Below are 23,554 nucleotides of genomic sequence, written 5' to 3' on the forward strand. Positions count from 1 at the left end.
AAGGCCAGAGGACAGACCCCAGACCCCAATTCCAGCTGCCCCGCCATGCCCAGCCCCAGAGCATGCCCAAACCCGGCGTTTTGGGAGCAGGGCAGAGTGTGAGGGCAGGGCTGGCTGATGGGAGCGGCGGAGAAATTAACGGCAATGTGGAGAGGTGCCCCGCTGCCAGGGAGACCCGCGGGGGGACGCGTGAGTGGCCGCGGCCGCGAGGGAGAGAAGCCACTTGTGAAAGGTCAGCGCTGCCCACGGAGGGGCTGCGGGGCGCGGGGGGAGCGGGACGGACGCGTTTCCCCGCGGGGAGCAGCTAATGGCAGTGGCGCTCCCCGGCCCCGCGGGATCCGGGGACAGACTCGTGAATCAGCCACGTTCCCCCTTTTCTTTTTTCTTTTTTCTTTTTTTTTTTTTTTTTCCACGACAAAACCGAGAAGAAATAAATAAAAGGGAATTAAATAAACCCACAGAGAACCGAGAACCACCGTCGTGAGCACTGGATCGGGATCAGAGGAGCCCTGGGGACAGACCGAAGTCATCGTCCTGTGGGTCACCCCTGCTCGGGGGGTGGCACTGTCCCCAGAGCCACCGCCTGCGCACGGAGAGCCGCCCGCTGTCCCCGTCCCACCGCAGCCGGGCGTTCCGGGGCTGCTCGGGCTCCTCCCGCCCGCGCCGAGAGCATTCCCGGGATGGTGAAGGGTAGAGTCCCATTCCCGGCCCGCCGCCGGCGCCGCTGCTCCTCCGTAGCGCAGGGTGGGGAGCGGAGAGGAAGAGGAGACCCGCTGGGGGAGGAAGGCACCGTCCCTTAACTCCTCCCGTCACAGCCTGGAAGGGACACAAGGAGCACGGTCAGCACCGGGCGCCTCCTCCCAGGGAAACGAGGGGGTTTGCAGGGAAGATCTTCGGGAATTAAAAACAAACTCCTGGAACGGCTTTGCCACGGAGCTGCTCCCAAAAGCAGCGGCCCCGGGGGAAGCCGTGAGCTCCTGCACCTCCCTGCGCGGCCTGCCTGGCTCCTGGGGAGGGGAAAGGGCTCCCCGGCTGCCGCTGCCGTCCCTGGGCAGCCAGGATCCCGCGGGGGTTGTGCCCCGATCCCTCGGATCCAGGGAGGGCAGAGCCTGAGCGTGCCACAGACAGCTCATCCCGAGCACGGCCAGAGTCCCGGACTGCGGGGAACGAGCAGCAACATCCTAATTAACAAAAGATTGGGCCGGTAATTAGCAGGGAGCTGCGGGGCAGCCCCAGCCCGGGGCAGGCAGAGCGTGGCTCAGTGAATGGGAAATCATTCCCAAATGCAGCGGGGCAGTTCCGCAGATGCCTCGCGGCCCCGCATCCTGCACCATTCCTCGCCCGGCTGCCGGAGCCGCGCTGGTGCCCGCTCGGAGCGCGGCTCGGGAATTAACTCCGCTCCTGATTAACACCTCTGCCCGGGTGTTTTGGGGCCGCCGGACCGAGGGCTTTGGCTGCTCCCGGCAGCTCCCCGGGGACAGGGGTGGCACCGGCGACATTCCAGACGCTCCCGGGGCCGCCCAGATAAGGAAGAAAGGCAGTTCGTTATCAGCAGCGGGAGAAATCGGCGTCGCCAGCCCTCTGTAAGGACCAAGAGCGATTCCTGAAGCCCCCCAAATGTCCTCACTTCTCTCCCTGAGCTCACTTCTCCTTCCCTCCATCCATTCCCATTTCCAGCCTCCGGGGATGCACGCTGGGAGCAGGAAAAATCCCCCCCGTGGATGCCACCCCCGCACGGGCGAGGGTTTGGTTCTATTTGTCACAATATGACAAATTCCAGGGAGGAAAATGAGTTTCTAAGCGATTGCTCCACGTTTTGCCTGCTGTTCCCGACAGGGCAGATCCCGAAATCCCGACTGGGGACCCACTGACGCCGTTTCCTGGAGCTGAGGGAGGTGACTAAGCCAAAGCAATGGAACAGAGCAGGATTTGGCCGTGGGAGGAGAAGGGATCAGGCTGGAAGCTGCGGTGGCTGAGGGTCTGGGAAGGGTCCCTGGGCTGGGCATTCCCCATCCACTGAATCCGGGAGCAGAGGAGGATGGGCAGGCTGGGACTTACTCTGCCGACTTCCAGAAGTGCCCCGGGTGGGAAAGGCGGCGGTTGCGCTTTGGCAGTTTCTCCAGCATGTCCATGAGCTTGGTGAAGGTGGGTCTCTCCTCCTGCTCGTAGGCCCAGCAGAACAGCAGGATGTCCTGGAGCCACAGGGAGAGCGCGTGAGGAATCCCGGCCAGGCCCTCAATTCCCGGCAGGAACTGAGCCAGTCCCTCTCCCACCACATCCTGAGCCCCAACGGCCACAAGGAGCCATCCCATCATGGGATCCTTGGGAAGGGCTGGGAATGGAGGGGCTGTGTCCATCCCATGAGGAGCCATCCCATCACGGGATCCTTGGGAAGGGCTGGGAGAGAGGGAATGTGTCCATCCCACAAGGAGCCATCCCATCAGCACATCCTTGGGAAGGGCCGGGATAGAGGGGATGTGTCCATCCCACGAGGAGCCATCCCATCACTGGATCCTTGGGAAAGGCTGGGATGGAGGGAATGTGCCCAACCCATGAGGATCCCATCTCCATCCCCATCCCCACTTCCTTGGGAAAGGCTGGGATGAAGGGGGAGCTGTCCATCCCATGAGGATCCCATCTCCATCCCCACATCCTTGGGAAAGGCTGGGATGAAGGGGGAGCCGTCCATCCCATGAGCACCCATCTCCATCCCCACATCTTTGGGAAAGGCTGGAGCAAAGGGAACACCCAAGCTGAGCACGGCAGCAGGACCAAGCCTGGCTGGATGAGATGGTCGGATCCAGGGGGTTTTTCCAAGGTTTTCCCCACCAGCCATGTCCCAATCCATGCACACCCACGCAGGGCCCCACAGCACCTACCGAGATCTCCTTGCCCATCCCGATCTGGCTGAGGTTGGGCTTCATCCCTCTTCCCACCTGCCAGATTATTGCCTCCGCTGGCTGCGTCTTGAAGGGCCATTCCCGGGCGTGCAGCTCGTACCAGATGGTGCTGGGGGGAGACACCGGGAATTAGAGACGGAGCAGCCCCGGGGGATTCAGGATGGGGAGACGCCCCGCCACTGCACCCACATCCAGCATCTCTCCCTGCTCCAGACCCACCTCGGCCAGGAGATGTTTCATCCCAGGTGACACCCGAGGTGCTCAGCCCTCCTTACAGAGGCGTCACCTCTCCTGTTTTCCAGAGGAAGGAGTTCGACCTGGAGCGAGCTCTGATTCCCACCAGGGGAGATCCCAACCCACTGGTTGGAGGGAAGGAGGACAGAGGCTGATGGAGGCCCAGCAGAGCCATCCTGTGACATCAAGCGGGAATGTCCCACCTGGATGCAACAGCGCTGCCCGAGGAGCAGCTGAAGAGAGGATGGTGGGGATCCAGCTGCCACCACTCCAGCAGAATTCCGGGAAGGGACGACCCCAAGAATTCGCTTTCACTCCAGCTTTTCCCTTTTTCTCCTACAAAAAGCTCTCCAAGCTCCAAAAATCCATCCAAGCCGTGCCATGGACCATCCCAGGTGTCCTCACCAGGCGATGGCCACGTGAGGCCCCGGCCATCTGCTCCTGCTCTCATGGCTAAGCCAGGCCCTCTTTTCCGTGAGGAATCCCGGAGCCAAGGGAATATCCCAAAACAAGGGCATCACCGATGGAACTGGTGGGCACCCCGGTGGTTTTGCCGCCCCCGCTGCTGCCTGGAAGTTTTGCATCATCATTTTCTGGCACCCGGAGCCTGGATGAGCCTGGATTCCCAAAATGCCAGCCCCGTTGTCCAAGGCAAATTCCCTGGACCTGCTTTTCCCTCCCAGGGATGCCCTCGTGATCACTGAAAGCATCAAAAGCCAGGGTTAAAATGACATCAGGGTGGAAAAAATCTGTCTGAAAAAACCAAAGATTCCTCCTGGTTAGGGAAGCCCCCTGATTTAGGGGAATTGGAATCCTTCTGATTTTGCATGCACAGTTTGGCTGGAAATCTAAAAAAAAAAAAAAAAAAAAAAATTGGATAGTGGGAGAATTATGTGGGTGCAGAGGAATGGGGGCTTGGAGAGGGGCAGATCCTGTGGGCGCAGGACAAAACCCTCAGGAGGAGCACCCAAGCACCCTCAGATTGGATTTAACACATCCAAGGCGCTAATTCCAGTTTCTCACTGGGAGTTTTAGTCATCTTTAAAAGCTCTTTTCCTCTTGCTGACCCCAATCCCCAAATCCCTGGAGGGAAGCGACCCCTCCGGGTCATCCCTGAGCCTCCTGGGCTTGATGGAGAGCAGCAGAAACAAGAGAGAGGGGAAACGTGGGGAAACCTTTTCATCTTTTCAGGAAACGCACGCTTTCCATAAGGGCAGAGCTCACACTTGAGGGAAAAAAGGGGAAATTACGTCTCCCCACCCACTCTCACTTAGTTGGATATGATCCTTTAATTACCTCTTTACTTCTGTGCCGAAGTTGTACCTCAGGGAGGGCAAAAAAAAAAGGAAAAGAAACGGAGCCAGACCCTTGCAGCTGTAATTACTGCGGGTTTGATGGGAATACTGCCTCGGATAACGGGCCCACGCTCCCTAATCCCACAGCCTTCGAGGTATCCATGAGAAAATTAATCCTCTGTGTAAAATCTGCGTCTGCCTCGGGAAGGGTTTAGTGAGGTGGGACTGGGCTCGTGCCCTCAGGGAGGTCTGTGGGCAGGAGAAGGGCAGGAGGAATGAACTGGTTTGCTGAGGAAAACTTAGGAATTCTCATTTCCCCGGCTTTTGGCAGCTCCTCATAGAGTTGGAACCTCCACCGGCCCACTGCAGTGGCTGGAGAGGGGAACTGGGGTGTCCAGGGGCTCCCAGACCTGTGTCCCCAACCCTTGGCATCCCCATCCATCATCCGAGCACCTTCCCATCAGTTCCCACCCCAGGAGGGTGCAGGGGAGAGATGGTGCCGGGCTGGCATTCCCAGGATCCTCTGGATCCCCTTGCCCAGCACCACTCCAGTCCAGAACAGGAGGATTTGTTAATTTGGGCTGTCCAGGGGCTCCCAGACCGGCGTTCCCACCCCAGCCCCCTGCGCCCCCAGGCTGGCATCCTCAGGATACTCTGGATCCCATTACCCAGAGCCAGCCTGGTCTAAAACAGGAGGGTTCGGTGATCATGGGATGGCTTCACTCAAAATTTCTCAAAGCCGGAAGGTTCATCCAGCCCAGCAACGGGAATTCCATCTGGCAGCGTCCCCTGGGATTTGGGGCAATCCAACAGTGCCCTCACCCCCTCCTGTGCCCTGAGCAGCTCCCAGCTGACCCACCCACGCCCGTTCCCTGCTCCCGGTGTCCCGGGACTCACCCCAGTGCGAAGACATCCGAGTGCTTGGAGAAGGGCAGCTTGTCCTCCTCGGTGTCCGGGGAGAGCTGCCGGATGATCTCGGGGGCCAGGTGGCACAGCCAGCCGTTCTGGATCCGCAGCCTGTTCTCCCTCCTGCCGGGACACGGCGCCGGAGCCGTGGGTGCCACAGCCCCCAGCTTCCCATCCTCCTCCCAAGGGTTTTAAGCCCGGCTTTTCCCGCGTCATCCTTGCAAAGTCAGGTTTTAGCCCCGCTCCGAGAAATGTCCCTGCCGGGCAGCAGGACAAAACCGGGGCACGGGATGGTGCTTAAGGGGAGCGTTGGCTCTTCCTGGTGATGGAGATTCAGGATCTGCTGGGGCCCCCGCAGTGCCCCTTGCACCAAAACCCCTGAAGGGACTCTGTAAAGCGGGGATCAATTCCCGCAGCGGCCCCGCAGCTGGACTGGGAACCACAAAGAGCCTCTTCCCAGCAAACCCATCCTAAAGTAACAGCCTGGGAACTGGTGTTTTCAGGTGTTTGGCCCCAAAACAGCCTCTCCAAGCCTCCAGCGGCATCTCCCATGGGAGCGGCCTGGCTTTGTATCAGCCCCTCCTTTCACCTCATCTGTCCTTCCTCCACCTCCCCCTGCTCGGGATAAACACATCGGGATCCTTCGGCCAGCGCTGGCGATGGCATTGGCGACTTCTCCACCCTTCACCTCCTCCAGCAGGCACCTGGATACACTGCTGGCTTCCAGAAATCCCTGGATCGTCAGCGGCGGAGACACCTGGACAGCTCCATCGTGTGTCCGAGCCCGAGCTCAGCAGCAGGAGGGAACGAAACCGTCCCACACCACGCTGGAGAAGGACGAGCCCGCTGGCTCCCGCCAGGAACTCTCCCTGTTTGTGCTTGGAACCCTCCCAAAGACGGGCACGAACAGGGCTGAGGGATGGCTGTGGGGTCGTCTGTCCTCCTGAATGTCAGCCTGGGCCCAAAATCCCATGGGACACCCTCCAGGGGTGGGGCCCCACCCCAAAGCTGACTCCTAACCCCCGAGTGGCGCCGTCCGGATCCTCCCGTCTGCAAAGCCGTCCCCATTCCCAGCCACAGGTCTGGCAGCACCAGAGGAACCTCTTCGCTCGGGAGGGACCCTGCCACTCCCGGGAATCACTGATGAAGCCTCCCTGTCCCCTGGGGGTGTCCGTGGCTCCTCTCCTCTCCACCTGTTGGAATCTCCGCCGCAATCAGCGGCTGCGGCGCGGCTCGGTCGCTCCGGAACCGCGGGAAAAGCACTTCGGCACAGAGGGGAGGCTTTCAGCTGCCCGGCCACCTCCCTCCACCCTCCAGCTCTTAATTACCGACCAGCGTTAAGCACCTGGGCAATCAAAAAGGCCTGGGCTCGCTGGTGCTTCCCTGTGCCTGCCTCTCCCTCCCGGGAGCGGCGGGATGCAGCGGGCAGCCCTTGGATCTGCTCCAGCGGCCTCAGCGAGGCCGGGTTTGCTCCTGGGGCTTTTGTTCCTGCTCACTGCAGTGGCTCAGGGCTGAGAGATGCCACAGGCAGGCTCGGGATGCTCCGGGAATGGATTGGGATGCGCAGCTGGTCCCTGGCAAAGCCTCTGTGGGTTATGAGCTCCCAGCAGCGAGGGCTGGGCTTTAACGGGATCCCAGAGGCGGCTCAGTCGCAGCAGTTTGAGGGGTTGTGACCAAAGTTTACCCGACTCCACATCCACACCCAGCTGAGCGTCTTCCAAGCCACGCCCAGGGCAAAAGCAGGAGCAGAAGAGCTCCCCAGACTCCTCAAGACCCACCTCATGCTCCTCCTAATTCCAGAGCGGCCCCACCGAGACCAAGAACATTTAAATAAAGGAGGAATAAATCTGATTTCAGCAGGATGAGACACCAAGCCACCAAATCTCTGCAGGAAGAGTTTTAACCCCAGCGAAACCAGCTGAAGAAATGTCACCGCCCTTAACCTGACCTCCAGGAATTTGCTTCCTTCCCAAGAGATGTTTTTCCAAGCCTCTAAGGACCCAAATTGGGGTTTATCTCCCGTCCTCATCTGAGAGACACCAAAAGCAGCAAAACCCCACCCTGAAATGGGGAGATCAGACCTGCAGACGCTTCCTGTTCCAGAATTCACGGTGGCTGCGGATCCCTGATCTTCTCTCAGCAGAAAACACCAGCTGCCAGCAGCCCAGGGCACAGATTTTCTCATTCTCTCCATTTTTTTCCAGCAAAACCCTGCTCATTTCTATCCAGCCTTGCTTTCTTGGCCGTCCTTCCTCTCCCGAGTCACCTCCTGGATTCTGACCCCACAAGGGACATCCCAGTCTTGGGCAGAGGTGGCCACACATCGGCCACCTCATCAGAAACCCCATTCGTCATTCCACCTCTGGAGCATCCCTGACCTTCACAGCAAAGATTCCTGGCAGAACTTGGCCAGCTTTGCCCAAATCCTCATTCCCTGCTGGAATGAGCTGTCCCTTCCTCCTGGCAGGCCCCGAATCCCAAACCCCCCACCCAGCTGCCGAACCAGAGGCAAACCCCACTTTGCCACAGCAGGAGATCCTGATTTCCTGGCCTTCCAAAACTTTTGGCCAAGTCTGTGCTAAAATCCATTGATATCTATCCAGGCAGAGTGGAAAATCTGGGAGTGTGGGATGGAGGGAGGTGGCCGCTGCCGTATCCTCTAATCCTTTGAACTCATCACCGGGAAATGGGGGGAAAATCCCTCATTTCCAAGAGGCTTTTTATCTCCTGAGCATCTTTGCCCTGGAGATGGAAGGACCGGGAGAAAACTGCCCAAGCCTGGCCTGTGCTGCTCCCACCACAAAGGGTTCAGTGGGAAAGGTGGGAAAAGCCAGCAACGTCCTTATTCCTCGATTAAAAAAATGGAAAATATCGTCTCTGTTCTTCCTTCCCCAATTGTGTTTCCTTTTTCCACCCCAGCTTTGCTTTTCCTAGTTTCCACAGCTGCTGGAACTCTTCTCCCTGCCATTCCTACAGCTGGAAAACCTCCCAAAGCATTGGGAAAATAAATTGAATAAGGAGAATTTACCAAAACCTTCAGATTTAAACCCTCCGAGAGCCCAAAATGTCACAATGTTGTGAAAGTCCCAAGCTTGGCTCTCATTTTCCGTGTCTTGCTCCATGCCCAGCACAGACACCATGGCCAGATGTCTGCAATTCCCAAAATGTCACCGGAGTGGGGACAGCACAGGGACGGCTTCACTCAATCCAGGCAGGAGATGAAGCAGATGCCAGGGAATTATAACGATGGAAAGGGAAAAGCCAGGGAATGAACCAGCCCTGCTGCCATGGGAGCATCTCCTGGGTGGCTGCAGGGGAGTTTGGCCATGGAAATGATGCATCCCATGGGAAGAGGCTGGTCCAAGAGGCACAATCTGCCTCTCCGCACCGAAATTCCAGAGGCTCACACATGGCATCGTGTTCCTTCCCACGGATCAAAGCCAACTCCCTTCAAACAGAGCCCACGACACCCAAAGGCCTCTTGAACTCCTGGGGCTGGGGACTCAAAAAGGCACTCAGAGAAGGACTTTTTGGGATCTTTCCCTATGCTCCCAGCTTTAGGGCACGGGGAGGAACTCCAGTGTGTCCGTGTCCTCCTACCTGCCTGCTTGGAGAACTCCGGAGATGCTGAAGAGCCCGAAGTCGGTGATCACCACCTTCCCGTTGTCGTAGAAGACATTCTTGGATTTGAGGTCCTTGTGGAGGATGCCCTTGGCATGCAGGTATCCCATTCCCTGGGATGGAACAGAGACAGGAAAACACCCCGGAGTTACACAGGCGGCACAAAGGGACGGGATAACGCCGGACTGGCGGCATTCCCATGGGATGCTCGAGCATCCGTGAGCCACCACGGCACGTCCAAGCTGGGCCACGTCCCCAAAGGGCCCTGCGGGAAGGGAAAGTGTCCGAAGGGGTCCCTGGTTTGGGATGGGCTCCTGGAGGGAGATGGGATCGTGGTGTGGGTGTCCCAGCTGCAGCAACACCCACTCGTCTTCCTGACTAATTGATTCCGCAGGAAAAATTAGCGCCAAACCCTCCCAGCAGCCGCTTCCCTGGAATCCTCCGCTGGGAAATGGATGGTGATGATGTTTTTGCCTCCGTTTTTTGGGGGGCTGGGAGAGGAGGGTGATAAGTCACCGCTCCCCATCGCCCTGGCGGAGCCACCGGCGCTTCCGACGGCCCCATCCGCCTGGAAACGGGTGCCTCGCAGGAGTCCTGCCTTAATTCCTTTCCCCCAGGAAAAACTGCTCGGCAGTTAATTAAAATTAGCGCTAATGAGGCACAAAAAGGCCATGGGTGGGAAATCCAAACTCTCCTGTTTAGCATCGGCAAATCAAGCAGACTGCTGGCAGCTCCGTGTGGCGGATGTTCAGCTCCGCGGGATAATTCTGGGAACGGGGAGGGGGATAAAACACATTTATCCCAACTTCAGCAGGGATTTTGATGATGTCCCACTTTTCACTCTCCTAAGCAGACTCAGGGAAAACTTGATCTGCGGGATGCTGCTGAGGGATCAATGCCCAACAGGCCGGCAAACTGTTGCTTAAGAGGGAATATTGGTTGTCTGTCACTGGAAAGGGGGCGTTTATTATCTGGAATTCCGTGGGGATCCATCCATCCTGAGCCTCATCTTTTCATCTATCATCATTAACCACGCAGGCTGCGCGAGAAGAATTTATTTTTAAGCTGGCGGCTGATGTGGAGCTAGAAGACCTAATCCAAATTCCACCATCTGGAAAAAGTGGGAAAACAAATGGAAAAACACCCCAACCCAGCAAGATATGGGGGTTTCACTGCGCCCCGCAAGGAGCAAATCCTAAAGAGCTTCTGCCAAAGGATGCTGGAGGAAGGAAAGGATTTGGGGCTGGATGCCAGGACCATTCCAGGCACCGGGATTAATTAGGGGTCTCCAGTTCCCAGCACATGAAATAATGATGAGGTTTAAAAATCGGCTTTCAAATGTCACTGTCGCCTCCAGAAAGCGCCAGGGCGGAGCAAGGAACAACATTCCGACGTTCCTCTGGCCAGGTGCAGTGCAGGGCCCTGAGCATCCACGGGTGAGCCCCAGTGCCACAGGAATGTTCCGCAGCCCCTTCCCGTTGTTTGAGGGCGACGGGATCGCAGAGCGACATCAAGACCTTGCTCCCCCATCCAGTGGTGAGCTCATCTCTACGGAATCATCAAACGCAGCCCAGCCTTTGCCAAAAGAGTTTCTCCGGGCAAACCCAAATCCCTCACTTCGCTCCATGCAGATCCCACTGCAAATTCCAGCCCCGCCACCTCAGCCCCCGGGATGATCCGTGAGGAAACACTCCGGGCCCAGTAATGCCTTAATTTGCTCGGCTGTGTGAAAAGCCAGCTCCCTCTGCCGGCACCGCTCCCGGGATAAATCATCCTTCCCCTCCCGAGCATCTCGGGATAACCTTGCACCCACTAATCCGATGAGCTGAGCAGCTCTCCCGTCACATTCCAGGACTCAAAGGATAAACCCAAACAACTGCTGTGACCGCGCAGCAAATCCAAAGCCTCCAGACAATGCAGCTCCGAGCCCACCCAAACCGAGGTGTTGGGATTTCCCTTTGCCTCCCAACGCCTGGCACTTCCAAGCCCACAAAACCTCTGCTGGAGGTTGGTGGGGGAAGATGGAAAGCTGCTCCTCAGCAGGAATGGGCCTGGTGGTTGGGTCATGGCGTTGTGGCAGGGCTGGACTTCTCCAGGAATTCCCTTTGTTGCACGGGGAGAGCCTTCGGAGCTCTGCTAATTCCTCCAGGGACCTGGGCTGGATACAAAGTCCCTGTGCCTCTCAGCACCGCAGAGCTGGAGGTTTCCAGCACGTTCCTAACAGGCGCCAGCTGCAGAAAACAAGGATGTCAGCCTCATCCTCGAAACCCACACGGAGCAGTGAACCCACGCAGGGAAAGGGGCTGGACTGAGCCGTTCTTCCCGCTGGGAACATCTGGGAGGCAAAAGCCCTGAGCACAAAAAGGGGGGAAAATACAAGGCTAAACTGTGATGCTTCAAGTGTTTGCTCAGTGCCAGTCTAAGAGGTGGAAAACGTGGATCAGAAGTAGGAATTACGAGGGGAGAGGCTCTGGGCTGCCTCAGGCACCCCCGCTCAGGCAGAGGCTCCGAGGCAGCAAAAGGTTCAGGCTGTGCTCACCTGTCAGCTCCCGCCTGGAGACCCCAGGAGAATCGAAGTAATTTAAATTTAAAAAGTTAAAACTGGGTCTAAATAAACACGAAATAGGCAATTTAGTAAGACAGAGCCCAAGCACCACCCAGGAAATGCTGCCGAACACATTCTGCTGTTAACCCACGTTTGAATATTTAAGGGGAGGTTAAGATCTGCCAGAAAACCTGATTCTGTGTCGTTTTCCCACCGTTAGACGTGGGATCAGCTCCAGGTTTGGGCTCCAGGGTGGAGGTGTTGGCTGACCTTGAGCAGGGCACGGGGCAGCATCACAGCTCCCATGGCAGAGCACGTGCCAAATACTTCCAGGGATAAACATGTTTGGAATCACAGCGCAGCCCCACTCTGGCAGACAGCTCAACACCTCAGTGCTGCTGCCAACATCCCGTGGGAAGCTGTGAGGGCTCGGGACACCAGTTCCCAGCCGCTCCACCCTGCCACGGGAGCATCCTCCGTGGGATTGCTCATAGGGACACGTCTGGAGTGTGGAAGATGCACTTGGGGTCATCCCTGGGAAAGGAAAAGCGTTTTTAGTTCTGGAAAAGGTACGTGAGCTTGGCCTCGTGGGACCATGGCACGGATTTCTTCGGGAGCCTTGGCCCTGGGAATGCTTTATGGGAATACTGGGCATGCTGGAAGTGTCCAAGGCCAGGTTGGACAGGGCTTGGAGCAGCCTAGGATAGTGGAAGGTGTCCCTGCACATGGCAGGGGGTGGAGTGAGTTTTAAGCTCCCTTCCAACACGAACCATTCTTGGATTCCATGATTATTACATTTTTTTTCCAAGAGGAAAGGAATATCCCACCAGGAACTCCCTCACAGCAGCAGCGCTGGATTTAAACACCTGAAATTCCAGCGGGGAAGAGGAGCAGTGGCCAGGAAGATTCCCAAGCATGGGGAGCCCACGGAAGCTTTGGGGCCACCCCACATGAGAGAGGACCTGGATTTTAAACCCAAGGAGTTCTATCCTGCCCAGAGTCCTTGGATTTTAGAGCCAAGCAGAGCTCTCCTGCTCAGAATCCTTGGCTGCTCCTCTCGCGCTCCCCAGAACGACTGGATTGGGCTCTCGGTGGGTTTTTCCGGATCCAGACCCCACCAGACCATACCTTCACGATTTCTTGTGCTATCTGCCTCGTCTTGTTGACATCCAGGACAATTTTGGCGTCCCTCACCACGGAGTAGAGAGTCCGTCCTTTACACAGGCTGGAAGAACAGGAGAAGGGAAAGAGAAGTTACGATCCCTCCTGGAGGAACAGCCCCAGGTTATAAAGCAGGGAGCTGTAAATCATCACGGGGTTTTGGCCAGGTTTTGGCCTCTTGGCTCGGGGCAGACTGGAGATTCCGCGGGGAGCCGGGGGCTCTCCCGGTTTGGCACCGGGAGGGAGCTCTCGCTGCTCCCGGCGTGTCCTGGTGGCACCGCCGTGGAGCCACAGGGGACAACCTGCGCTGGCTCCTGGCTTTTCCCTGTATCCCAGCCCGGAGCAAACCACCTGCTCCTCCCGCCTCCGAGTTTTTGTGCAGAGCTGGCCGTGGCTCCCTCCTCCTCCCTCGGGATACAAAGATCACAGATGTAAAATGAGTCAAAAGAGGAAAGACAGGGAGGGGAAAAAAAAAAAATAATCCCCCAACCCAACCCCATGCACTGTATAATGTCCTCCAATTTTCCTTCTTGTACCAATTACAGTAAAATCTCTTTACAGAGCCTTAATTACCAAAGGCAGCTGGATTGGGGGGGGGGGGGGAGGGGGGATGGATATAAACCAATTAAAAATATATTGACATTTGAATATCATAATGGAGGACGTGGGTGGCTGCTGCCTCGACTCCCGCCCACGAAAAAAGGGCTTTTTCTTTTTGCTTTTCTCTATCCACCCACGCTCATTCCAGGCAACTTTGGAAAGATGAGGCTGGATACCTGTGCCTGGGAAATAAAACACACAACACACAGCTAGTTAAAGAGGTCTGGTGGCTGCAGACGTTGATTTGATTCTCTTCTGGTTAACACATTGAAAGTTCCGCGGTTTCATTCCGCTGCTCTCCCCCAGCTTGGCTCCACTGCGTTCCCCTCTCCCAGTTCCTCCGTCCCTGGGAATTCTGGCATGCAGTGGTTTCGGATTCCTCCCCTGGGAGAGGTTTTGTCCTTTTTTTCTGGTGAAAATCATCACAGAATTGCCAAAGGGAATCACAGAATGGTTTGGGTTGGAAGGGACTTTAGGGACCGTACAATTCCAGCCCTCTGCCATGGGCAGGGGCACCTTGGATGGGACCTGGAGCATCCTGGGATAATGGAAGGTGTCCCTGCCCATGGCAGAGGGTGGAATGGGATGAGCTTTAAGGTCCCTTCCCACCCAAACCACCCCACGAGTCCATGAAACCCAGAAGAACCCCGAACTCCAGAATCTCATGAATACTCCTGCTCCGGAGCCAGAAGCTCCACATCGCTCCATGGGCAGAGAGCAGAATTTCCCGGATGAGCATGGAGACAGGAATAGGATCAATCCCACATACCAAGGATTTTGGAAAGACAACAGCACCCCTCCAAATATTTCCTCCCTGGGAGTGTTGGAAGTTGTCCAGCTGGACACAAGTGAGCTGCAGTGGGGATTTAGGGCAGCAAGTGCCTCCCCAGGGATGGTTTTCCTTGCTCGGTGTCCCAGCACATCCCCGAGCATCCCAGCTGGATTTAACCCCGGGACAGCAGCGATACGAACGCGCTCCCTCTGAACCACCTTCCCGTCTCCTGCAGCACTTCGGCTGCAGCCAAATAAGAATTTGCTGGAGATTAGGATCCGAGCTCTTGGAAATCAGTGATAAAATCCTTGGGTTTCCGTACCTGGAATGAATCAAAGCGTGCAGAATGATGACAGACACGAACTGTCCTTCCACCGCCTGTATTTTTCTGAAATAATTTGCTACATGAACCCAACCAAGCTTTAAGCTCTGCCACACAACAGCCTTTTGCCACCTCCATGACCTGTCTGCACACACAGGAGTTCCCCCAGCCCTTCCCAATCCCCGGAAAACACGTTTTCTCCCAGAGAAAACCATTTTACAGCCAGCTGCCTGTGATCTGAATTGGTCACAAACTGACACTGGAAATGCAATGAGTGGATTAGCGCTGGAACAGGGCTGGATTCCAGCCCTAAGGCCAGTTAAGATCAGCTGTTTTCCTGGGAAAGGGTTGTTTAGAGGAAAATCCTCGCATTTCTGCCTATCTGAACCGCTGAGATAAGCCCGAGAGCGGAGCTTGCTGCCCTTTGCTGGTCAGATTCCCGTCTTTCCCCTTCATTTACAGGATTTCCAAATCCTTCCCAGCGGACGGGGCCGCTGCAGGCGAGCAGCCACACCCGGGGTGGTGGCACCAGGACATGTCCCTGTCACCTCTGCTCCTCAGACCCTGGCAGAGCCATCAAAGCAGCCCAGGTGCCTCTCCCCTCCCCTCCGTGAATACCAGCTCCGAATTAATTCACCCAGCGCCCGCAGCACCGGCACATCCCGACTTTTCTTGCTGGATAAGGAGCTGCCAACGCGGAGATAAAGCCCGGTTGATACCTTTTATGCAGCACCTGAGCCCATTCAGCCACCACCTGCAGAACCTTTTCACGGCACAGCTCAACAATTCCGCTTCTCCTCATTCCTCAATCGCTCCCCATTCGGGCAGGACAAAGAGTGGCGCCCGGGGCACGCTCGGAGTCTTCTGCCTTCCCGCTTGGAGAGGTCCCTGCTGAGCGTGGCTTTGAGGGACACGGCTGTGGATGACAAGGCCGCAAAACGCCTACGCTCGACGCCAAAAACAAGGCAGATAATTTTCGTCTTCGGATGGATTGCGGTTTATTCAGCGCTGAAGTGAAAATTCATAAGGAATTTTTGTCTTCTTCTCCCAGACTTCTCCGTCCCACCTGGCAGCGGAGCGGGTTGATGACACGTGCCCCCGGTGCCACGAGGTGACCAAACGCCATCCGGAGCTGAGGGGTGGCTGGGACAGAGATGCAGAGATCCTTCTGGGAGTCCTCAGGAGTGCACCTCATCCCATGGCACATCCACATTCACATCCCGGTGCCTTTCCCGGCATTAGGACAGGCCCGGCCCCATCCTGCTGCAGATGCCACTCTCAATTCAAAATGAGTTTTTGAAGTGCTCAGCCAAGCAAGCCAAATCCCAAATTGCTTTATAAACACTCTGCATTCCCAACGTGGGCTGGAGACATCAGCAGCGGGAACAAAGCCAAGGCGGCTCACAGAGGAACAATTTGGGATGAGGGAGGAAGAGCTGGAGCGCTGCCTCCGGGTGTTTTTGCTGTTCCATGGGAAAACAGCCTCATCCGTCTTCCATCCTTTGGGGTTTTTTACCCCTCTCCGCAGTATTGGTGGTCATCAGCTCTGCAGTGGTGGCCAACACCTCTCTATGGGTGGTCATTGTCTCTAGATTGATGGACATTCCTCCCACACTGGTGGCCATCACCTCTGCATCAACAGCCACCACCTCTGCACTGGTGGTCATTGTCTCTACACTGGTGGCCATCACCTCTGCACTGGTGGTCATTGTCACTACACTGGTGGCCATCACCTCTGCACTGGTGGTCATTGTCACTACACTGGTGGCCATCACCTCTACACTGGTGGTCATTGTCTCTACACTGGTGGCCATCACCTCTGCACTGGTGGCCATCACCTCTACACTGGTGGTCATTGTCACTACACTGGTGGCCATCACCTCTGCACTGGTGGTCATTGTCACTACACTGGTGGCCATCACCTCTGCACTGGTGGTCATTGTCACTACACTGGTGGCCACCACCTCCACACTGGTGGTCATTGTCACTACACTGGTGGCCATCACCTCTGCACTGGTGGCCATCACCTCTACACTGGTGGTCATTGTCTCTACACTGGTGGCCATCACCTCTACACTGGTGGCCATCACCTCTACACTGGTGGTCATTGTCTCTACACTGGTAGCCATCACCTCTGCACTGGTGGTCATTGTCACTACACTGGTGGCCATCACCTCTGCACTGGTGGTCATTGTCACTACACTGGTGGTCATTGTCTCTACACTGGTGGCCATCACCTCTACACTGGTGGCCATCACCTCTACCTTGATGGCCACCACCTCCATCCTGGTGACCATCACCTCTACAGTGATGGTCATCACCTCTACATCCATGGTCATCAACTCTGCATTGATGGCCACCACCTCTACACTGGTGGACATTACCTCTAATGGTCATTGTGTCTACTTTGATAGTCATCAGCTGCACACTGATGGTCGTCAGCTCTACACTGATGACCATCACCTCTACACTGGTGGTCATTGTCTCTGCACTAGTGGCCAACACCTCTACACTGGTGGCCATCACCTCTACCTTGATGGCCACCACCTCTACCCTGGTGGCCATCACCTCTACCTTGATGGCCACCACCTCTATCCTGGTGGCCATCACCTCTACCTTGATGGCCACCACCTCTATCCTGGTGGCCATCACCTCTACATTCATGGTCATCACCTCTGTACTGGTGGCCATAACTCTACATTCATGGTCATCACCTCTGTACTGGTGGCCATAACTCTACATTCATGGTCATCACCTCTGTACTGGTGGCCATAACTCTACATTCGTGGCCAACACCTCTGCGTTGACGGAGACTCCATCCTGGCTCCAGCTCAGGAGCAGGGATCATTCCGAGCCGAAGGCCTGGCGGTTGGAAGGCACATTCCATCGCTCCAGGAGCTCTGTGCTTCCCTTCCCTCTGCCCATCCACATGAACGCCCACTCAGTTAAAGAGGTGACAAACGCCAGACCCCAGGAAGTTCATTCCTTGCCGGGATATGGATTTATAGGGAAGCAGGCCGGATACCATGGAGACAGTCAGCACTACAGACCCAGGGGAGACACTGGAGGAGAGAGCGAGGTGGGGAATTAATAAAAAATGCTTTAATATAAAAATACCCCTGCTCCCAGGTTACGTCTGTGCTGGAGGAAAGACACGGCAAAGGATGCTTGGATGCTCCCACATTCCCCAGCAGTTTACCCACTCCGAGATTTTCATGGAAAAAGGACCCTTTGGGGAATGTTAAGAAAGAAACAGCAACAAGAACCACTGAGCCGGGACTTATTTGATTTCATTTGAGCAGGACCAGAGAGGGAGAGAAGGAGCTCTGCACATTCCGGCACATTCCTGACTTATTTGGAAAGTTTTCCAGCTGTTCCCATATTTTGGCTTGTTTTTCTCTTTTTCCCAGCATCTGGCAACGGTGCTTTTGGAGCTCAACAGCTCCTGAGGTGTTTCACAAAAAGGAAAATTGAACAAGGCTGTAAGAGCAGCAGAGGGAGAGCTTCGGGTTCATTTTTATCCAGAGGTTTTGTTTTCCTCTAAATGGATAAGGAATTTTGCCCCCTTGATTCCCTGCCAATGCCAGAGCGAGCAGTGGCATCATCCAGCCTGAAATTCCTCAGCCCTCTACATCCAAACGCCACAATCATGACCAGGGAGGTAAAACATTAGGATATGAGGGGAAATTTCCTCACTGAAAGGGCTGCCAAGCCCTGGCACATCCCTGGAGGATTTAACATCCACGTGGACGTGGCACCTGGGGACACGGATCAGTGGCGGCCTTGGCTGCGGGAATGGTTGGAATTGACGATCTTAAGGATCTTCTCCGATCTAAACCATTCTGTGCTTGTATGGCAGCAGCAGCCAAAACTCAGTGCCAAAAAAGGCGTGAGCTGAGCACCAGCATCCAGCAGATCCCGGCCCCTCCCGGCTGGAAATGCTCGTCCCATCCAACGCCATTCCAACTGACCCCAAAGCAACCCCAACGGGAATTGCCGGGGAATTCAGTTCCTGCCATTTCAGGCAGAGCCCATGTCCCCAGCCCAGAGATGGGGGAGACCCTCGTGGTCCCCGTGGAGGAGCCTCTGCAGGGCCAAACCAGCAGGAGGAAACAGAAGAGCCCCGGAGAGCCGACGCTTCCCTCATCCCGCTCTCTCCAGCCGATGGGAGCACCGGCTTTTGATGGATATTACTTAGGCAGCAAAATTCTCCTGCCGGCAGCTGGCACGCGAGATAACTACAGCCAAACCACAAGGGCTGCAGGAGGAGGAGGAGGAGGAAGAGGAAAAGGAGGAGGAGGGGGATCAGCCTCCCCAAAAAGTCGCTCCAACTCTATCATCGCCTCGGAAAAAAACAAGTTCTTTGGAAAAAGCCAACTCCGTGCATTTTTATTTGGAGGAAATAGAGGAGACGAGCTCTTCTCCAGCTGCGGGGAGAGGAGCTCGGAGCCAGGTGAATGCAAAGCAGCCCCTGGGGCTTAGCTAAAGCCGGGCTTGCAAACAAGTCATCCAAACAAGCTCCATGCTCCAGGTGCCACTTGCTGCCTTTGGGAAGGACGCGCTCGGAATCGGCTCCGAGAGGGATTGGGGTGCACAGGGATGGGCGGAGGTGCCTCAGCCTCCTTTTCTTTGGTATATTCTCTGCACCCTGCTCCTCTGGCTGTTTTGAACTCCAGGTTGGAAAACAATCTTTTTTAAAAGCCCTTTAGGAGAAAGGAAAGGAACTTCGGATTGAGCCGACTGCTTCCCCGGAACCCGGCTCCACTTTGGAATAGTGATAATGATTTTTATTACTAAAAAGTTAATGCTGCTGTCACAGGAAGGATCTGTTTCTTTGGCTAGGCAGTGTGCCAGCACATGGATCTCCCACAGGCAGCCCCGCTCTGCCCCAAAGAGGATCCCAGGCATTGAGGGTGCTTGGAAAAATCAGGAATGGTGCTGTGATGTCACTCAATGGGGACGGGAAGAGCTGGCACGAGCGGAAGGACTTTCTGGGACCATCTCTCAGCGAGGCACTTAATCAAAGGCATTTCCTTAAATCCCTTCCTCTCCAGCAAAGCAAATCCCGCTGTGTTAGCACTTTCCTGGAGAAATCAGGGCCAAACCAGCAATATTTCCACGGCATTTGAAAACACTCTTAAAGCACAAAGGAAAACTTTCCCCCTGGAGCATCCTCCGCGTTAAGGAGCAGCCGCCGGCGGGGATTTGATGCTCCAGTGGGTAAGGAAAGCTCAGCCAGCCCCGATGTTCCCACATCAAACACGGAGGATGAAGCTGCCGCTTTTCCCCATTCCCAACCATCCTCTCGGCTCGGGATATTCCAGGCCCCTCCCCAAGCTGCTGCCTGCCGGTGGAAGATATATCCAGGTTTAATGTATATATTAATCCAGGTATTGACTTTCCCCGTTGTCAGTCGTTATCAAGATTTATCCGGCCTGATGGCCCGGCATCGATTGGGAGGGAGTGTATTCCCACGGGTCAATCCATTCTGATCCAGAGCCTGGCATGAAGTCGATCCCTATTTATTATATGATCTACGAGCTCCATTATTTAACTGCCAGGGAAGGGGATGCGGTGGAAAAGCAGGGAAAAGGGAAAATAACAGAGGCAGAGAGGAAGGGTCTGGCTCCCAAAGTGGGTGTTCGAACATGGACGGGGTTATGCGGGACAGGAATCCACGGCTTCCCTTCCCAAAATACACCCAGGAGAAGGGAGAGAAGGGCAGGACCTGAAAGGCACTTCGGAAACGCTCCAGGATCAGAGAATCATGGAATGGTTTGAGTGGGAAGGGACCTTGAAGATGATCTCATCCCACCCCCTGCCACAGGAAGAGACAACTTCCGCTATCCCAGGCTGCTCCAAGCCCCATCCAGCCTGGCCTGGAACACTTCCAGGGATGGGGCAGTCTGCACCAAGGCCTCACAGGGAAGACTCTCTTCCCAAAATCCCATCTGACCCTGCCCTCTGTCCGTGGGAAGCCATTCCCTGCGTCCTGTCAGTGCATGGCTCCATCCTGGCATGGAGGAAAACAAGGCGGCAACTCCCTGCCTCAGTTTCCCTCCCACTGAACAGGATTTAGGGCTTCTCCTTCAATTCCTAGTGCAGGAAGGAAGGCTGGAAGGATTCGTTTTATGTCCATTGAGGAGAAAAATCCAATTTCATAGAGCCCTGCAATGGTTTGGGTTGGAAGAGACCTTAAAGATCCTCTCAATTCCAACCCTTGCCATGGGCAGTGACGCTGCTCAGGCTGCCCAGGGCTCCATCCCACCTGACCTTATTGTCCCTTCAATTTGTGGTCCATTAAGGCTCAAAGGACAATTTGGATGCCCTGGAGGGAACAGGGAGCTGGCTGCAAGCACCACGGAGCATCCACAGGGAAAAACCAGACCGCCTCGATCTGTTCCATCCTAAGTGCCGTGGTTTTCACTCTTCCCCTTTCCCCCCACCCTTCAAATCAAGTTCAATATCCCCAGCTTCCCGAGCATTAAAATTTACAAGCCTCAAATCCTTCCCAGCTGGGCTGTGCCTGTAAATGTCAGGAGATCTGGCACTGGGAGAGGCTCGGAAGAGTTTAAAGCCAAGCTTTGTCCAGGGCTCTTCCGTGCCCACTGGGAACAAGGTCCAGGCATGGGAGAGCGTCCCTTGTGAAGGGCTTGTTCCTCCCAGCAGCAGAGCCAAACATTAAATATTGGCCAAGTCCAGCATGGAGATCCATTATAAAATCAAAGTAAACCCCAATACCTCGTCCATGCACTGAAGTGATCCATGAATAAACAGCTGAAGTGCCTTGGATATTCCTCCCAGCCCTTGCTCTCATGCCTTCCCTATTAATTAGTGCCAGGGAATGTGCTCCTGTCATTAAAACCTGTTTTCCACGGAGGAAAAAAGAGCGAGCTCTCATTTCATCTTTGCTATCTCAGGTAAGGACAGGGCCTGGGTTTGCCTCCACCCCCCCACCGCCAACAGCTCCAGGGAAGGGTTTAGGAGACGCTCCCGCTCCAGCAAAAACATTCCAAGTTCCTCTGCTCCAAGGGCACCTTCGACAAATTAATTCTCTCTACACGGTTCTGCCAAGGTCAGGTTAATTCCTAATGTTCCTCAATGTTCTCCTTGGTCTTCCCAGCAGGGACATAAATCATGGCCGCACAGCCCCGGTGGCACCCTGGGAAGCTGAAGTCAGCCTGGCGTGACAAGAGAGGGGCCAAAACCCAGCCGGAAGCGTCCCAGAGCAAATCCCAGACTCCTTGCACGGGCTCCGAGAGCCACGTTGGAGCTTTTGGCTAAAAACACAAGGAATCTTGGAAAAGCTGCTCCAAATCCCCCTCACAAGGCAGCGTGAGCTCAAAGCCCAGGCAAACTCCAGCTCAAATCTCCTCCCAGACGGGATAACCTCGCTCCCTTCTCCCAAACAACATTCCCAACCAACAGGAGCCCCAAGAAGCTGTGTGCTGTGTGCTGATCCCCTGCTTCCACCACAGACTCCTGGAGCCTTGGGAAGCATCAATAAACATTCCAATCCCCCCTTTGTTTTTCCCTCAGGAGGAACACCCAGAACCCTAAAATGTGGGATTTTCTGCTTTCATGGGTGGCTGGAGTCATTTTAGCAGGATTAGGAAAGGATTTTATCCTTGGAAGGCCCCCGGTGTGGCCGAGGCTTTTCCTCTGTTCCTGCTCTGGGCACCAGGAGCCCCAAGGAGCTGAGTTTACCCAGGCCTGGCTTTCTCACATTCCCCACCAGCCAAGCCAGCTCGTTATTCCAACAGCCAGGGAGTTTTTCCAGCCCTTTCCTTCCCGCCGAGCCGAGGACTTCGCCACCGTTTCCCACCATCCATTAAGCAGCGCACAAAGCACCAAGGCTCGCGCCCGCTCCTGCTCCAGACTAATTAAGATGGATGTTAATTGTCCCCAGCGCTCATTACCCAAGAGAAAACCCATTAGCGGCTCCGACGGAACCGCTCCTTGCACTCGCCACCTCCCACTGGTGAAAAATCCTGGATTTCTGCTTTTCTGTCGCACTGAGAGACAACTCAGGAATCATGGAATGGGTTGGGCTGGAAGGGACCTCAAATCCCACCCAGTGCCACCCCTGCTGTGGGCAGGGACACCTTCCACTGTCCCAGGCTGCTCCAAACCCCAGTGTCCAACCTGCCCTTGGCACTGCCAGGGATCCAGGGGCAGCCACAGCTGCTCTGGGCACCCTGTGCCAGGCCCTGCCCACCCTGCCAGGGAACAATTCCTGCCCAATCTCCCATCCAGCCCTGCCCTCTGGCACTGGAAGCCATTCCCTGGGTCCTGTCCCTCCAGCCCTTGTCCCCAGCCCCTCTCCAGCTCTCCTGGGGCCCCTTTGGGCCCTGCCATGGGCTCTGAGCTCTCCCTGGAGCCTTCTCCTCTCCAGTCTCGATCCCACTGTTTTTATCATTGATGAGGACATTTAAACAGTGCTGGTCCCATTTATCCATTAAAAAAAAAAAAAAAAAAGAAAAAAAAAAAAAAAAAAAGAGAGAGAGAGAGAGAAAATAATACAGAGAAAATCTGATTTTTAACCCAAGATATCCCACCCTCAGCCAGCTGCTGCCTCAGTTTCCCCTTCCATTTCTGCGCTGTGGTCCGTGCTGTTTGGATGGGGAAATTTCTTTCTGCTAATGAGACGATCCCTGAATATCACAGGCAATCAGGAAGGAAAACGTCGGGATGGGGAAAAGTAAAAATAAACCCGGCTATAAATAACCCCCTTCCGGCAGCGCCGGTGGCACGACGTGGTGAAGCCCCTTCCCAGGGACACGCAGCTGCTCCCAGACGTGCAGGGAAACGGAGATTTCTGCAACAGCAGCACGGAATTGCTGGGATTTTGTGGAAAAAACGGCCTCGAGTGGCCACTTGTGGGCTGCCAGAAGAAAAGTGGCCTTTTCCACACACAGAAAGTCCTGCCCCGGGAATGGGCACAGGGGGGGTGAGGAAATCCTGATATCCTGGGGTTGTAGCCATAATCCCCTCCTCAGGCGGCTGGGGATGATTTTCCCCCACTCCAAGCAAAGCCTGGTTTAAAGTTATTCCCATAAAGCAGCAAGGAAAACCTGGGTCCCTTTGGGAAAGTCCTGTTGGATGAGCAGTGCTCCCCCAGTGCCACCTCCTGGAACATTCCCAATATCCTACACCATTCCCAGTATCCTGAACCATTCCCACGCAGGCCACGCTGTC

The 23,554-nt window shown here is 55.6% G+C and overlaps 1 protein-coding gene across 1 annotated transcript in view; it reads right to left on the minus strand.

Annotated features, from left to right (window-relative positions):
* Positions 1-2,054: 2,054 nt before the first annotated feature.
* KSR2 (kinase suppressor of ras 2) overlaps positions 2,055-23,554 on the minus strand; it is a 60,716-nt gene continuing 39,216 nt past the window's right edge. The window contains 5 exon segments of the mRNA XM_040081135.1: positions 2,055-2,192; positions 2,880-3,009; positions 5,327-5,458; positions 8,936-9,069; positions 12,630-12,726. Coding sequence (XP_039937069.1) covers positions 2,055-2,192; positions 2,880-3,009; positions 5,327-5,458; positions 8,936-9,069; positions 12,630-12,726 — 631 coding nt within the window.

Source organism: Hirundo rustica, chromosome 17 (genome assembly GCF_015227805.2).
Source record: "Hirundo rustica isolate bHirRus1 chromosome 17, bHirRus1.pri.v3, whole genome shotgun sequence".
Lineage (NCBI taxonomy): Eukaryota > Metazoa > Chordata > Aves > Passeriformes > Hirundinidae > Hirundo > Hirundo rustica.